At 46.6% G+C, this 14,897-nt stretch overlaps 1 protein-coding gene across 4 annotated transcripts in view; it reads left to right on the top strand.

The window, feature by feature from the left end:
• The first annotated feature begins 197 nt into the window (after positions 1–197).
• Positions 198–14,897, top strand: part of trip10b (thyroid hormone receptor interactor 10b) — a 25,394-nt gene continuing 10,694 nt past the window's right edge. For all 4 annotated transcript variants that reach the window (XM_061233319.1, XM_061233318.1, XM_061233316.1 and 1 more), the window contains exons 1-4: positions 198–454; positions 9,305–9,420; positions 13,422–13,478; positions 14,312–14,459. In XM_061233319.1, the coding sequence (XP_061089303.1) occupies positions 431–454; positions 9,305–9,420; positions 13,422–13,478; positions 14,312–14,459 (345 nt within the window). In that variant the 5' untranslated portion in view covers positions 198–430. The remainder of the gene's footprint in view (positions 455–9,304; positions 9,421–13,421; positions 13,479–14,311; positions 14,460–14,897) is intronic.

Genomic DNA, 14,897 nt, shown 5'->3' with positions numbered 1-14,897 from the left:
ATACAGAACTGCATATGTAGCAGCATGCCGAACACGGCAAGACCCTATAACGCAGGCATTCGCACATAACTACAACGTCACTAGTTGGTTTTTCCTTTGTGTGTGCGCGCATGCGGCGAACCGCAAAGTAATGCGCTGGCTCCCATTTGCTGAATGAAAAAGGGATCCGGCTCCTTTAAGACCTGGGATTTGGGAGTGACGCTACTAAAGCAAGTTTATCCCACTTTTGCGTCGCCAAAACTTAAGTGAGAGAAAAGAAGTCAAATGCCTGACGATATCGTCTTTTAAACATAGAACAGAAAATCACATTCCGCATTTGCCCAGTCTCCACCAAGTTAGCCTGTGCATACGTTTTCAACAGCGTATTCTCAACATCGGGATAATTCCGTGCTGCTTAAGTTAAAGATAAATTACTGAATCAGAACTCAGGATGGGATGGGGGACAGACCTTTGGGTAAGTTGTTAGCAAACGTTAATTGCCAAATATTTAATTTAAGTAGTAGGCTAGCGTAAGCTTTGGACATATCAAATAGCTAGAAAGCAACTGCAAAAAGTTACCTTGCTGTAAATCTACTGGGAATATAGCCTACGTTATTTGCCTTTTGTAACCTCTTCGTGTTCTTACTAGAAAGTGGTTGAAACTGAATTATCACCGGAAAGGTGCTGCTAGCGAGCTAATTTGGGATTGAGCAACGTTACTAAATTGATGCACAGCATTGTTTCCCTGTCGATGACTTTACTGTTGGTAAATTATTTAATTTGAGGTAGGCTATGTTTTAGGTAGCATATGTGTACTTTTGCTACACCATGCACAATGTTCAGGATCTACACTGTTATTTAAATATTGTTTGAACAAGGAATGTTCCTTCCAGCGCCAAGTGACCGCGCAGCCACATAAATTACAGAAATAGTGATTTTAGTCTAGTCGGTCGAGTTTAGTTTCTTTACCCTCCGGTCCTGTAGTCAATGTTGTGGGCTGGGATCGAAGTGCCTAGCTACGGTTGCTTGTGCGCTTTTACTTACTAGCTATGTGGGCGTTATCAGTAGCAGATATTTTTAGCATATTGGATTCCGGCTACATGGGCAACAATAACCCTGACAGTATTACATAAAATTAGTACACACTTGTCTGAAAAATGACGGGAAGGTTTTGACGGGAAAGGTTTTGGCTGTTCAAGTCGTTTCACAATTTTAATTATTTGGTTATAGCTAGGTAGGATAATGTGTTAGTGTGTGTCATTAGTTATTGTAAACCTGCTCGACAGTCAAGTTAAACAAGATAGGCTACTGTAACAGTCTTGATTGACAAGAAAAGTTAGTTGGGTTCAAGGCGTTTAGTTGTTCAAGTATGCAAACCTAGCCAACCATTACTCAAGAGAAACATAGTAATGTTTTTTTCTTATCGAATAGAGTAAATTCGTAGCTCAGATTTTTCTTAAAAGACTTTACTGGATGCACAAACTGCATTGTTTTGAATGTTTTGAATGTAAGCTTGTTACATTTGGGATTTTGGTTAGCTGTTAAGCTTGTGAACTTTTAACCATCACATTTTCTCTGTCTACCTCACGTCAATTCAGACCCACAGTTGTTTGGGCAGCAGTGTTCCCACTGGCGAGATGCCCTGATCACAGACGATGCGCCGTAATTTTCCAGTCGTGTCGCGACTACAGCAGAAAAAAGGTCCCGACAGACCGAATTTGGCCACACTGATTTTGCCCCCTCAGAAATTTTAGGTTGAGATCGCTTCCTCCCTTTCTTCGTTATTCGTTATACTCATAGTCTGAGTCTTTCATAAGACCGTTAGCAGCAGGGACAATAAGCAACGCTATGATTTGGCGAGTACATTTTACTATCGCTAGGCGCTTTGCTTTTCTATTGTAAAAGGCAACTCTCTTTGTCCGCGCGTGATCAGCGTCGAGGTTAGTATTGTAGACGCAAGCTTCTTCATTGGCGATCCCAGGCAGATTCGGTGCCAGGTCCTACCCACTGCGTTCACAGTTGTAATGAAGTGCTATCCAACATGTTAACTTACTGGCTTCTAAAGTTATAAAATAATTGCATTATTTGATATCACACTTGAATGGCAAACTAATGCACAGCTATCTGCAAAACAGGAAATGCCAATGCCAGTATAAACTCAGTGACCACTTTATTAGGTATTAGACTTTTTTTCCACTTACCCACTGAGAGGTTTGACACCGATGGTCTTCTGCATACCACTGTTGTAATGCATGGTTATTTGCGTTACTGTCACCTTCCTGTCAGCTTTGACCAGACTGGCCCTTCTCCTCTGACCTCTCATCAACAACGCGTTTCTGCTCACAGAGCTGCTGCTCCCTGGATGTTTTTTTAGTTTTTTTCCCGCACCATTTTCTGCAACCTCAAGAGACTGTTGTGCGTGAATCCCCTCACATTCTGATGGTTGATGTGAACATTAACTGAAGTTCCTGTCCCATAGCGGCATGATTTTGCTGCCACACGATTGGCTGATTCGATAATTGTATGGATAAGTAGGTGTACAGGTGTTCCTAATAAAGTGTTCAGTGAGTGTATATCGTGGATCTATCTCTGGAATGCAGTTGCCTTTTTTAGTTTGTGTAATGTTGGTACATTCCCGGAGTTATACTATACACACTGCAGCCCACGGCTGTCTCACTATGATGCGGCGGGCACAAAACTGTCTGCCTCTCCTTGCCACCCTCGTATCAGTATGCACACTGATGGTGTGTCCTGACTTGTGCGGGAGGGCTTGTCAGTGTGGCATTTGGTGAACAGGAAAGACGCGAGGCGGTGTGGATGTCTGTCGCTGGCCGGTTAAACGGGTTTGGATGCCGTGTAAACAGAGCGCGTCTGTGTAAGTGTCGGTCTCGTGCCCCTGCGCGTTCACCGCGTGCTGTAGGCCTCAGACGGGACGCCACGGCCGAATGATAGACGCTCAAAAAAAAATAAAAAAAATAAAAAATGATGAGATTATTCTTAAGGCATACGAGTACTTTTCCTTGCGGCTTTACAATAGGTGCTCCACAGAGCCATAAACCCCATATCAGCTGGGCTAGCTGCCGGACATGCGTTGCTAGTTCTGTGCAGTTTCAAAAAAGCGAGACTCCTGAACAAGCAGGTTTATTTGCTTGGTAAATGTTCTTTGGAATTTTTTACGTCTGTTTGGAGGTAGGGCGGCACGGATGGTGCAGTGGGTAGCACTGCTGCCTCACAGCAAGAGGTTCGAATCCCCGTCGGCCGGGGCCTCTCTGTGCGGAGTTTGCATGTTCTCCCCGTGTCTGTGTGGGTTTCCTCCGGGTACTCCGGTTTCCTCCCACAGTTCAAAGACATGCAGGTTAGGTTGATTGGAGAGTCTAAATTGCCCATAGGTATGAGTGTGTGAGTGAATGGTGTGTGTGCCCTGCGATGGACTGGCGACCTGTCCAGGGTGTATTCCTGCCTTTCGCCCAATGTATGCTGGGATAGGCTCCAGCCCCCCTGCGCCCCTGTTCAGGATAAGCGGGGATAATGAATACATGTTTGGAGGTATTTTGTCTGGTTGCAAGGACACCGCTGTCACTTTCCTCGTCGTCATTTTATAGAACCTACCTGTCTACCTTTTTAAGCTGTGATTATTGCAGTCCCAGAAAAAAAAAAAAAAAAAAAAAAAAATAATAATAATAATAATAATAATACGTCTTTTGCCACGGCTCTGCACACAAAATCGTCAGTCTTGCATCTCTCCGTGTGACATATTCGCAGACGGCCGATTTAGTGACTCAAAGCCGCCAATGGAAGACTGGCAGTGTTAAATATTTCGGGCCAAAATCGTGCAATGTGACAGCAGCTACGCTCAAAGACAGTGCATAACCAATAACTAATGAATATCGTAATACAATATACACAGCGTACTGTAAACGATACACGTAGCACGCTAACCACAATAAACACATTATTCCAAGTGTCACCTTTGATAGAAAAATATTTGCATGCAGATAAAATACACTGTGCACTGTTAAAATTGTATCGCTTTTTGACACCCGTCAATAACAACGTAGCTGCGTGTAGAGCGACTTTTGCAAACCAGCTCAGCCAGCTGCTAATTCTGGATGTCAGATGACGTAGCTACTGTAATCGTAGGATGCTATCTCTGCTCTAATCATATAATTCCAGTGACCGCAATAAAAGACGGGATATTGTCGGGCTACATCACACAGTGTCACATGTAACGATCGCAAAAGAAGGCCGATATCCACCATCACAAAGGTTAAAGGGGGTTCTTCCTTGAAATCTGCAAGTAACGCAGTCACCGAACGTGTCTGGAATACTTCGGGACGGACATCGCCAGTACGACCATTATATATGCATTGCTGAAGTGCTTTAACCCGTGTAAAATGTGGAAGTGTTCTGCCAAATTTTCAACAAAACATCTTACTAACCAAACATGTTGGGAAGGATTTTTATTTTTGTTTAGAATGCTAGTGGAAAATTCATTAAAATACATTTCTGTTTTCAGTAACCTGCAGGTTTTTAGTGCGAGTCCATCATTTTCAAATTGCTATTTGACCCCTTTGCTGTGTTTTTGCAAAACCACGGCCTGGCTGTTGATTTGAGGTGTGACCTTGATATTTGACTGCGCTGCAAATGAGCAAATGAAAGGCGCAGTTCCATCTGAAATGGCCTGGTTGGCGTTGCTGCTGAAATTAGCCCACCAATGGGTTAGAGGCTAGCGGTGGCTGTGGCCTCCATGGTTCCTGGGATGCTAATCCCTGCTGTGACGTCCATCTTGTGTTAAGGGTCATGAAGGGTGGCCACCTTCAGTTGGTCAGCCCCAGCAAGTTTTTTAAATTTAATTTAATTTAATTTAATTTATTTATTTTTATTTGCAAAGAATCGTTAACCCAGTTGACTTGGTGGGTGCTTGCATCCACTGACCCGGGCGGTGGGTGTACACACTGACATTACTCAACTAAACATTCTCCCAGTGCTGCTACTATGTACTGTTATAACTTTGACAAAACATTCCAGTAACACTGTGAGAGCATTAGTTGGCTGGGGAGGAGTTCTATTACCCCAATTTATTTCTGTACCCAGAATCATTCATTTTCAGTGAGTCACACCCTTTCCTTCATTAATTGTTAGAAAGTAATAATGATATAAGAATGGCTGCCAGCTGTCTTTTAATTTGTTGTCAATTAGCAAACAATTTGGCGTAGAAATTGGGTACAAAATTGAAGTCCACCTGTAGGTCCAAGTTCCAACCTTTTGCTATGAACTCTACACCTTCTAGTTCCAATATTTAACAAACTTTTAATTTGACTGATTCTGTAATAAAACTTCTAATGTCTCTACAGATACATCAAAGAATCATCACCGGACATTTAAAAGAGACGCTAATTGCTAAGATGAAGGGATGTTTTACTCATTGAAAAGAATGGAGATCAGTCCTGGATATCTCTGGGCTTGGGTTCGTGTGGGGAGGCCACCCACTCGGTCACCACGGTGGCCGGTTCTGCCACAGTTTGTAATTATAACGGGAGAGGTCAGACACTGCATTTACGGGATGGCCGTCAGCGGTGAGGGTGGCTTCCGAACGCCACCAAAATGGCGAATCACACAAACCTCAGCTGGTGAATACGCAAAGTTGTGCTCAGAAAAAATGTCAAGAATGTAAAGATTGTGTAATTGCAAATCCCTTTTTCTAAAGGAGAGCCGGCTAGTCCGCCCTCTTTTATTTTCTTGCTTTGCTTTATTCCGACCGGACAGAAAGCTGGGCGGGTAACCGACCATTAAGAGATCGCAGCTGAGAAAGTGCCAGGGTGGGAATCGCCACTTCTGGCCAAGACTGCTCTACGTCTCTCCATTTAGCGCATGCTATCTGAAGCAAAACGTTACTTCACCAGGGTGCGTTCAGTTTCCCCCGCACGTGCTCCCGATACATCGGGGAGAGAAGGACCCATTACGGCGAGTGCTCTTCTCCATTATAAAGCAGTCGGAGGGTTGCCGGTTCGATCCCCAGCCCGGGCTGTGTCGAAGTGTCCCTGAGCAAGACACCTAACCCCCAAATGCTCCTGACGAGCTGGTCGGTGCCTTGCGTGGCAGCCGATCGCCGTCGGTGTGTGAGTGTGTGTATGAATGGGTGAATGATTGTACAGCGCTTTGGATAAAGGCGCTATATAAAATGCCAACCATTTAAAGAGTGGTCTATGGGGTGGAGAGAGATGGGCTGGTTTCAGGCCAGCTCCCCCTGGTGGTGGCAACATGGGGACGTAGCAGTGCTAACGGCATAGACGTATATATGGCTAACAGGGTTCTCTGTCCCATGTTGATGACCTCGCTGACCCAGGCTGATGATCTCATAATCACCTGGCGAGCATGTCTCATTGGCAGTTCCGGTTGGCCTTCCTAACAAATGCTCTGTACTGACAAAATTGCATAGTGACCCTTGTAATTGTAAAGACTGAGGACAGTGGGGAGACTGTGCCTTCAAATCAAAGTCCTGCTTGCCTCCCACAACCCACAGTGTTTTTCCTTAGAGCTTGTAACTGTCCATCGGCACAGGGCCTGCTTTATTGGCTGCAGTTAATGATGGCTGGGGTCCTCAAACCCCAGTCACAGGACACCAAAGTGTCTGCAGGGTGTGTTTTACTTTCGATCTGCTATTTTAGAGACTGGGGACCTGTGGACCTTTTAGCCACTGACTTGCATTAAGCACCCAAGTGCTGAAAGGTGTTTGGGTCAGTGTGCACTGCAGCCTTCCCTGACTGTGCGTTGAGATTCCTGGCAACTGGGAGGCTTCTGGGCAGCTGTAAGGTGCCGTCTGCTTCTTTTGTTGGAGATAGCTTTGCGTAGAATTCCTCATTCTGTCCTGGGCTGAGCATCTTTTCTCATGTTGCTGTTTCTCAGCAAAACTGCGGCTCTCTGGATTGCAGGAAAAATTATAAATGTAGTAGCTTGCCGGCCATCGACCTACTTGTTTGCAGCTGTAGAGACGTTTGGTGCTGTTGAGATCTGATGTGATGGAGAAGTGTGCTGTTGTGTGCCAGTCTACTTTTTAAATTGCTGCTGTACAGAGAGAAAAGGGAGGGGGAGATGGAGGGGTCCCCAGCCCTGGTTCTGGAGAGCCGCAGGGTCTGCTGGGGTCCCCAGCCCTGGAGAGCTGCAGGGTCTGCTCTTCTGTTTTTGTTGTTACTTGGCTCTCGGCTTAATTGCTCAATTAGAGCAAATGATTACACCGCTAACACCAGCCTGCTTCCTTGGGTCTGAAGTGCTTGTTAATTACAGGGTGAAAACAAAAACAGCAGGCCCTGCGGCTCTCTGGTTCCTGGGCTCTCGATCCCAGCAATCTCTCTGGGTCCTGGACTCCAGTTCCCAGCAGGCATTGCAGCACTCTGGTTACTTGACTGGGGGTACACTAATTTGAATGGGCTGAATGGCCTGTTCTATCATGTATTCATATGTTCTTATGTATCTTATTGTTCTTATTGTAATCTGCAAATTGAGTGAGTGAGACTGCCAGCCAGAGGGAGAGAGAGATAGGGAGTGAGAAAGAAAGAAAGAATGGGAGTATGAGAAGGAAAAAGAGGAGTGTGAGTGTGAGAGGAGGGTGGAGGGAGTGTGAAAGAAATGGTGTGTGAGAAGGACAGAGAGGAGGTGTAGTCCCGATGCAGGAATGTTGACGCACAGCCCTGGCGCTTTTTTGGAGGGAGGAATGTCCCTATTCTAGCTCGACTCTGCGTTGCCACGGCTCCCAGGCATTCTCTGTGACCTCACCAGGGCCGTTACCCACAATGCCTCTCAGAGGCCTGGAGCATGACCCCCATTGCTTGTGTGTGTGTGTGTGTGTGTGTGTTTCTGTCATAGGTCTGAAAAGGGCACTTTTGTGTGCATATAAAGGCCTGTTTGCATGCGTGTGACTTGTCGAGTTCATTGTTCGCTCTCTGACCTTGCCTGTTTTCTTTTCTTCTGCCTTTTAAACTTGCATGTAAACATGAACAACTGTAATAATTCAGCCATTTCTTAACGAAAAAAAGGGGGGTTTTCCAGAATAGCGTCCTCCTGATTTCCCTATGTGTATGTGCTCCAGTGGAAAGTTTCCTTCTGGTCTGCCTTGGAGGAATCCAGTTCTATGGCAGTTTCTACCCCCGTCCATTTATTGTGGCCCAGCCAATCAGGTCTCAGAGTGTGGAGCTCTTGATTTGCACCCTGTCCATTCAGCAATGGACTGCAGGACCTTCATTTGAATATCTATCGCACTGGCACTACGGGGAAATGGCAGTTTAACTGCCCTGTCTGTACGCTGGCTTAGACGAGGGCCTGTTCTTCAAGAACCACTCATTATCCCACAAATACCCCCCTGAATCCAATCGGAGTGTTGTGTCAACTCCCCCCCACATCCTAGCAGACCGCAGAGAACACGGCACGCCCCTTCCCCGTCCAATGAAATCACAGGCACCCGGGCAGAGGAGAGACATTGTGCGCTGTTGCCCACCCAATCAGATCGCAGTCCAGCTCAGAGAGTGTGGCGAGGAGTGTGAGAAAGGTGGTATTTGAGGAAGAGTATGATGTGCATGATGAAGAGGAGAGAAGTGGGCATGCAGAAGTAGGCTGTTAAGAAAGGGGAAGTGAATGTATAATGTAATGGTGCTTTTCCGAAAAGCGGTTTCGCCGGATCAAGACTGACGGACTTCATTATGATCAGGGGCTTTCCTGTCTCTGTTAGGTGTTCAGTAGGTTGGGAAGAGGGGATAATGGGAAGGGACTGTGAGGTGTTTATCCGGGAGAAACCAGCAGGAGCGGTGCTTTCCATAAACTACCACACGTCTGTTTAAGATGAGCTTTGTCATCTCAGTTTCAGTTCTGAATATCCTTCTTGATAAGCGCGGTGACTTGGACTTTAACCTGTTTATTGCTTACACTTCTGATTGGCTCTGTGGGATTTAATGGGTCCTTGCTAATCATAAACAGCTATCAAATAGGTCATCGGTACCGTAAATAAACTAGTTTATTTCAGATAGAGATGTTATTATTATTTATTTATTCATGTATTTATTTTGCTGATTTTCAGGCCCTAAATGCCTCCTGACCACAGTTATGTCCAAACCTGTAAAGAACTTTCGTCAGAAAGGGGGGGGGATTTGAAAGGTTAAATAAAAAATAAAATAAAGGGTGTGGATGTGCTCCCACCGCAGGGTTTCAGGGTGTCAGAAACACGATGAGTGTTTTTACCACAGATTACAGAGCAGGAAGTATTGCCTGGAGGCTGGCCTGGTTTGGGCTGGCCGTGTTTTGTGTTGGTGTGACTGTGTCCTTCCCCCGCCTGCAGGACCAGTACGACGTGCTGGACAAACACACGCAGTCGGGCCTGGACCTGGTGGATCGCTACGTCAAGTTTGTGAAGGAGCGGACTGAGATCGAGCAGAACTATGCCAAACAGCTGAGGTAACCCCACCCTCACCCACTCTATAACCCCACCCTCGCCCACTCTATAACCCCACCCTCACGCGCTCTATAACCCCACCCTCATGCACTCTATAACCCCAGCCCTGTCCACTCTATAACCCCACCTTCACCCACTCTATAGCCCCAGCCCTGTCCACTCTATAACCCCAGCTGTGTCCACCTGATTCTGATAATTAGCAGCTGAATGAGATGTCTAGCTGTTGAATCAGGTGTGCTTTGTTAGGGTTGGAGTGAAAACCTCCAGGATGGTAGATCTCCAGGAACAGGGCTGGGCAGTCCTGCTCTAGCTGTTGAATGAGGTGTGCTTTGTTAGGGTTGGAGTGAAAACCTCCAGGATGGTAGATCTCCAGGAACAGGGTTGGGCAGTCCTGCTCTAGCTGTTGAATGAGGTGTGCTTTGTTGGAGTGAAAACCTCCAGGATGGTAGATCTCCAGGAACAGGGCTGGGCAGTCCTGCTCTAGCTGTTGAATGAGGTGTGCTTTGTTAGGGTTGGAGTGAAAACCTCCAGGATGGTAGATCTCCAGGAACAGGGTTGGGCAGTCCTGCTCTAGCTGTTGAATGAGGTGTGCTTTGTTAGGGTTGGAGTGAAAACCTCCAGGATGGTAGATCTTCAGGAACAGGGTTGGGCAGTCTTGCTCTAGCTGTTGAATGAGGTGTGCTTTGTTAGGGTTGGAGTGAAAACCTCCAGGATGGTAGATCTCCAGGAACAAGGTCGGGCCGCCCTGCTCTAATGGCTAGTGTTCCATGAGCATTGGATTCAGTGTTTTGTTTGCTAAAGCCGTGGTGTTTCCGCAGTGTTCATCATAACATTACTCCACCTGGTGGAGTCTCTGGCACTATGATCGGCATCTCGTTCATTTCACCTTGAATGGGGCGGGAAACTTCAGCTGTGGACCAATCGGAGTGCCAGCCCTGCCACGTTGCTGCTGGAATGCCACTGGAATGCTCTCGCCGTGAGCTAGGCCTGTCTGTAGCATGCTAACGGTCTGTACCAAGCATGAAGTGGTCCAGCTTAGGAGTGCATGTGATGAGCAATGGCTACAGACCTGCATTGTTATTACTCATATCAATATTAATAATAATAATAATAATAATAATAATAATGATGGCAGCAACAATAATAATAAAAAATGTGACTATTAATAGCCGAAATTATGATCCTGGCCGGTCTCTGCCTGCTTACAGCACCTCATCTTAGTTTTTGCTGCCCCCCCTTCTTCATGGTACAGTCTGAAGTTGCCCTGTTTTGAGGTCGGTAAACAGGCCCGTTTTCTTGGGAAGGGCGTGTTTGCTCGCCTGGCGGTGTAGGCTGCAGACACAATCGCTCAGGCTCTGGTTTAGAGGAAAGGCAGCTCCCTTTATTGTCCTCTCTTTCTGACTCACTCATTCTCTCCCTCGTGCTCTCGCTCTCGCTCTATCTCTTTCTCTTTCTCTCTGTCTCTGTCTCACTCATTCTCTCTGGCTCTCTCTCTTTCTCTATCTCTTTCTGTCTCTCGCTCATTCTCTCTCGCCCTCTCTATCTCTCTTTCTCTCACTGTGTCTGTCTCTGTCTCACTCATTCTCTCTGTCTCTCACTCATTCTCTCTTGCCCTCTCTGTCTCACTCACTCATTCTCTCTCTCTCTACATATATCTTTCTCTGTCTCACTCATTCTCTCTCTCGCTCTATCTCTCTTTCTCTCACTGTCTGTCTCTCTCACTCATTCTCTCTGTTTTTCACTCACAGATTCAGGCTGCATTGTTGACGTGACAAACACAGGTTTTGGGTTCATACTGAGGGCACACCCTTCTCCTGCAATGGCATGTGAAAGAAGTGACTCTACCCACTTAAAACATCAGAATACATCAAAGCATAAACCTGAGCAGTCATTCTTAAAAATGAAAATAAATATGAATGTATTTCAGTTTGTCTCTTCATTAAAATTAACTCATGCTTTATCTGCAGAAGAAAACTAATTGTTTTTGCAGGTATTTTGAACAGTTATACAAAAACTCTTAGAATAAACTATGATTATATACACTCAGTTACCACTTCATTAGGTAGGCCTCTGCACCAGTTCATTAATGCAAATATCTACTCAGCCAATCATGTGGCTGCAACTCAGTGTATAAAAGCATGCAGACATGGTCAAGAGGTTCAGCTGTTTTTCAGACCAAATGTCAGAATGATCAAAGTCACTGGAATGATTATTGGTGCCAGATGGCGTGGTTTGAGTATCTGGGAAACTGCTGATCTCCTGGGATTTTCACACACGCGGTCTCTAGAGTTTACAGAGAATGGTATGAAAAACAAAAATCCTCCAGTGAGCGACAGTTTTGTGTGTTAAAATGGCTTGTTAATGAGAGAGGTCACAGGAGAGGGGTCAGAATGGGTCAAGCTGACAGGAAGCAGCATCTCTGAACACACAAGACGTCAAATCTTGAAGTGGATGGGCCACAACAGTATAAGACCAAGTCTCATAGATACTCTGGGTCTACCTACATACCCCTTTATTAGGTATGTTGGTAGACCCAAATGCACATCTCTCTCTCCTGTTTTATTGTTCATCTCATTCAATGTTAGATATTTATGTGCATATACACTCAGTGAGCACTTTATTAGGTATTTATTAGAATTATTTTTTTAGACTTCTACTGGTGTAGCCTATCCACTTAGAGTTATGATGCATTGTGTGTTCAGAGATGCTCTTCTGCATACCACTGTTGTAATGTATGGTTATTTGGTCTGGCCATTCTCTGATGTCTCTCATTAATATGGTCTTTCTGTCTGCAGAACTGCTGCTCACTGTTGTTTTTTTTTGTTTTGTTTTTTTGCGCACCATTCTTTGCAAACTCTAGAGACTAGTGTGCGTGAAAATCCCAGGAGATCAGCAGTTTCTGAGATACTCAAATGTCAAAGATTTATTCCCCATTCTGATGCATGATGTCAACATTAACCGAAGCTCTTGACCTGCACCTACATGATTGTATGCATTGCACTGCTGCCACACAATTGGCTGATTAGATAATCGCATGAATAAGTAGGTGTAATAAAGTAAAAATGTTCCTAATAAAGTCCTCGGTGAGTGTGTATCCTTCACACTGGCCCTCTCTCTCTCTATCTCTCCATCTGTCTATCTCTCTCCCTCTCTCCCTCTCCCCCCCCCTTCCCTTCCTCCCTCTCTCTCTTCCTCCCTCCTTTGGAGAGAAAAGGAAGTGAGAGCAGACGGTCACATGGCCGGGGGCCAGCGCGAGTCTCTGAGAGCGAGTGAACACAAAGACGGCGGCTGTGTCTTCCGACGGCCCGTATTCACTCACGCTCTTGTTCACGCACGCCGCACTGGCTGGCCAAAGTAAACGCTCTGATAAAGGGACACGGCACTACGGTCGTGGTCACCGGTGGTGATGACCCCCCATCGGGTAGCTACTGCGGACAGACACGAGGTCACCGGATCCTGCTCCCAGAAACCACAGGGTCCTGGATTCGGTGATGTCAGGTCGGTCACGGAAATGACGGAATGGTGGATTGGACGATGCGTTGGGATTGAGCGCATTGCCCAAGCGGATGACGAATCACCGCTTGCTGAAGGGATTGCAGGAGGAATAACACAGTAGCAGTGATGGCAGATACCAGCCCCACAGTGCAGTGGTGTGTGAGCCTATCATCTGCTGTGGGACTGTAGATACTGATTAGAGACTGTGCAATCTCAGAGCTTTACACAGGCACCATCTCTGAATGAGACTGTCTGCAGTGTGACAATGATGTAACTCATTCCCCCCCCCTCTCTCTCTCTCTCCCTCTCCTCCTCTTTCTATCTCTCTCTCCCCATCCTCCTCTCTTTATCTCTCTCTCCCTCTCTCTATATCTCTCTCCCCATTTCTCTGTCTCTCCCCTCTCCTCCTCACGCTCTTTCTTCCTCTCTCTGTCCCCCCTCCTCCTCTCTCTCCCTCTTTCCCCTTCTCCCTCCCTCTTTCTCCCCCCTCTCTCTTTCTCTCTTTCAGAAACCTGAGTAAGAAGTACACTCCCAAACGTGGCAGCAAGGAAGAGCAGGAGTGCCGGTAAGAGGAGTGAGTTGAGTGAGTTGAGTGAGTTGAGTGAGTTGAGTGAGTTGAGTGAGTTGAGTGAGTTGAGTGAGTATGTGATGAGCAATTGGATAAGCGTGCAGAGCGGCCTGAACCTCAGGAAAAAACTTTGGCTCCTGCACTTTCCCATCCACTGGCCACAGCGGCTGGTGGATCCCATAATTCAGACCGCTAGACGTTTAGAATTGAACAGGACCTCCAGGTGATGGGTGGTGGAGGGTGGCGTAGATGGACTCACCAGCCTTATTCAGCGGCTGCTGTTCATTTCACACCCAGCTCTTGTGAGGAGCGGTGCTCCTGGAGGAGGCAGGAACAGGGAGCAGCGCACGCAGTGTGGGATAAACACCCCGGAACGCCTCAGGGAATCTCATGATCTGCCACATGATGAGCTTCCTGCCTGCTAATCACACACGGGCGAAACGGGATTAATATGGAGGACTAGAGATGGGGAGAGTTAGAGTTATGAGTTAAAGAAGGTGAAGGTATGAGAGATGGAGTGTTTGAGAAAGGGATTAAAGACTGGGGGAGGGATCGACATGTCCTTTGTTTTTGAAGTATATTCTGGCTGTTTCCGGTTCTGTGTGTATCTGCTTCTTACAGGAGAGGTTTGTGGAAAGCACACACACCCTGTGCTGCACACACACACACACACGCGCACACACGCGCACACACACGCGCACACACGCGCACACACGCGCACACACGCGCACACACACACACACACACACACACACACACACACACACACACACACACACTCTCTCTGCGACACACTCACACGCGACTCCTCCTGCTCTCTCCCCCTGCAGGTTCACCAATCAGCAGGCCTTTGTGGACATCCTGAACGAGATGAACGATTACGCCGGCCAGAGAGAGATCATCGCAGAGAACATGATGCTCTCCATCTGTCTGGAGCTGACCAAGTACCTGCAGGAGGTCAAACAGGAGCGCAAAAGTGTGAGAGAGGGAGAGGAGGGTCGGAGAGGGAAGGAGGGATGGAGGGATGGAGAAGATGTATGGAAAAAGAATGAGGGAAGGAGGCAGGGACTAAAGCTGTGTCTGAAACGGCTCACTATTCACTTAACTAGTAAACCGGATTGGCCGTCGGCCATCTTGTCCTTGTGTCCGAATTCAAAAATAAAATTTTACTCGCATTTTGAGTGCACTAGAAATGTCCCAGAATGCACCGTAACAATCCAGTGAACAATCGTGGTCACTAGACAGGTGGATACGAACCACAATGCAGCGTGGGAGAGTGAGGGAAGTGAGATCACTGCCAGTTCGGGAAGAGCAGGACTGAGTTTTTATAATGGTACCGGTGAGGACATCCTAGAGGCCCAGATCAGATGTTGAGATCACACTGTTCTGTCATACTAATTCTGCCTCTCTGTGTCT

This window comes from Conger conger, chromosome 2, assembly GCF_963514075.1.
Source record: "Conger conger chromosome 2, fConCon1.1, whole genome shotgun sequence".
Taxonomy (NCBI): domain Eukaryota; kingdom Metazoa; phylum Chordata; class Actinopteri; order Anguilliformes; family Congridae; genus Conger; species Conger conger.
Note: the sequence above shows the minus strand (reverse complement) of the source record. Positions and strands in the feature narration are given on the sequence as shown.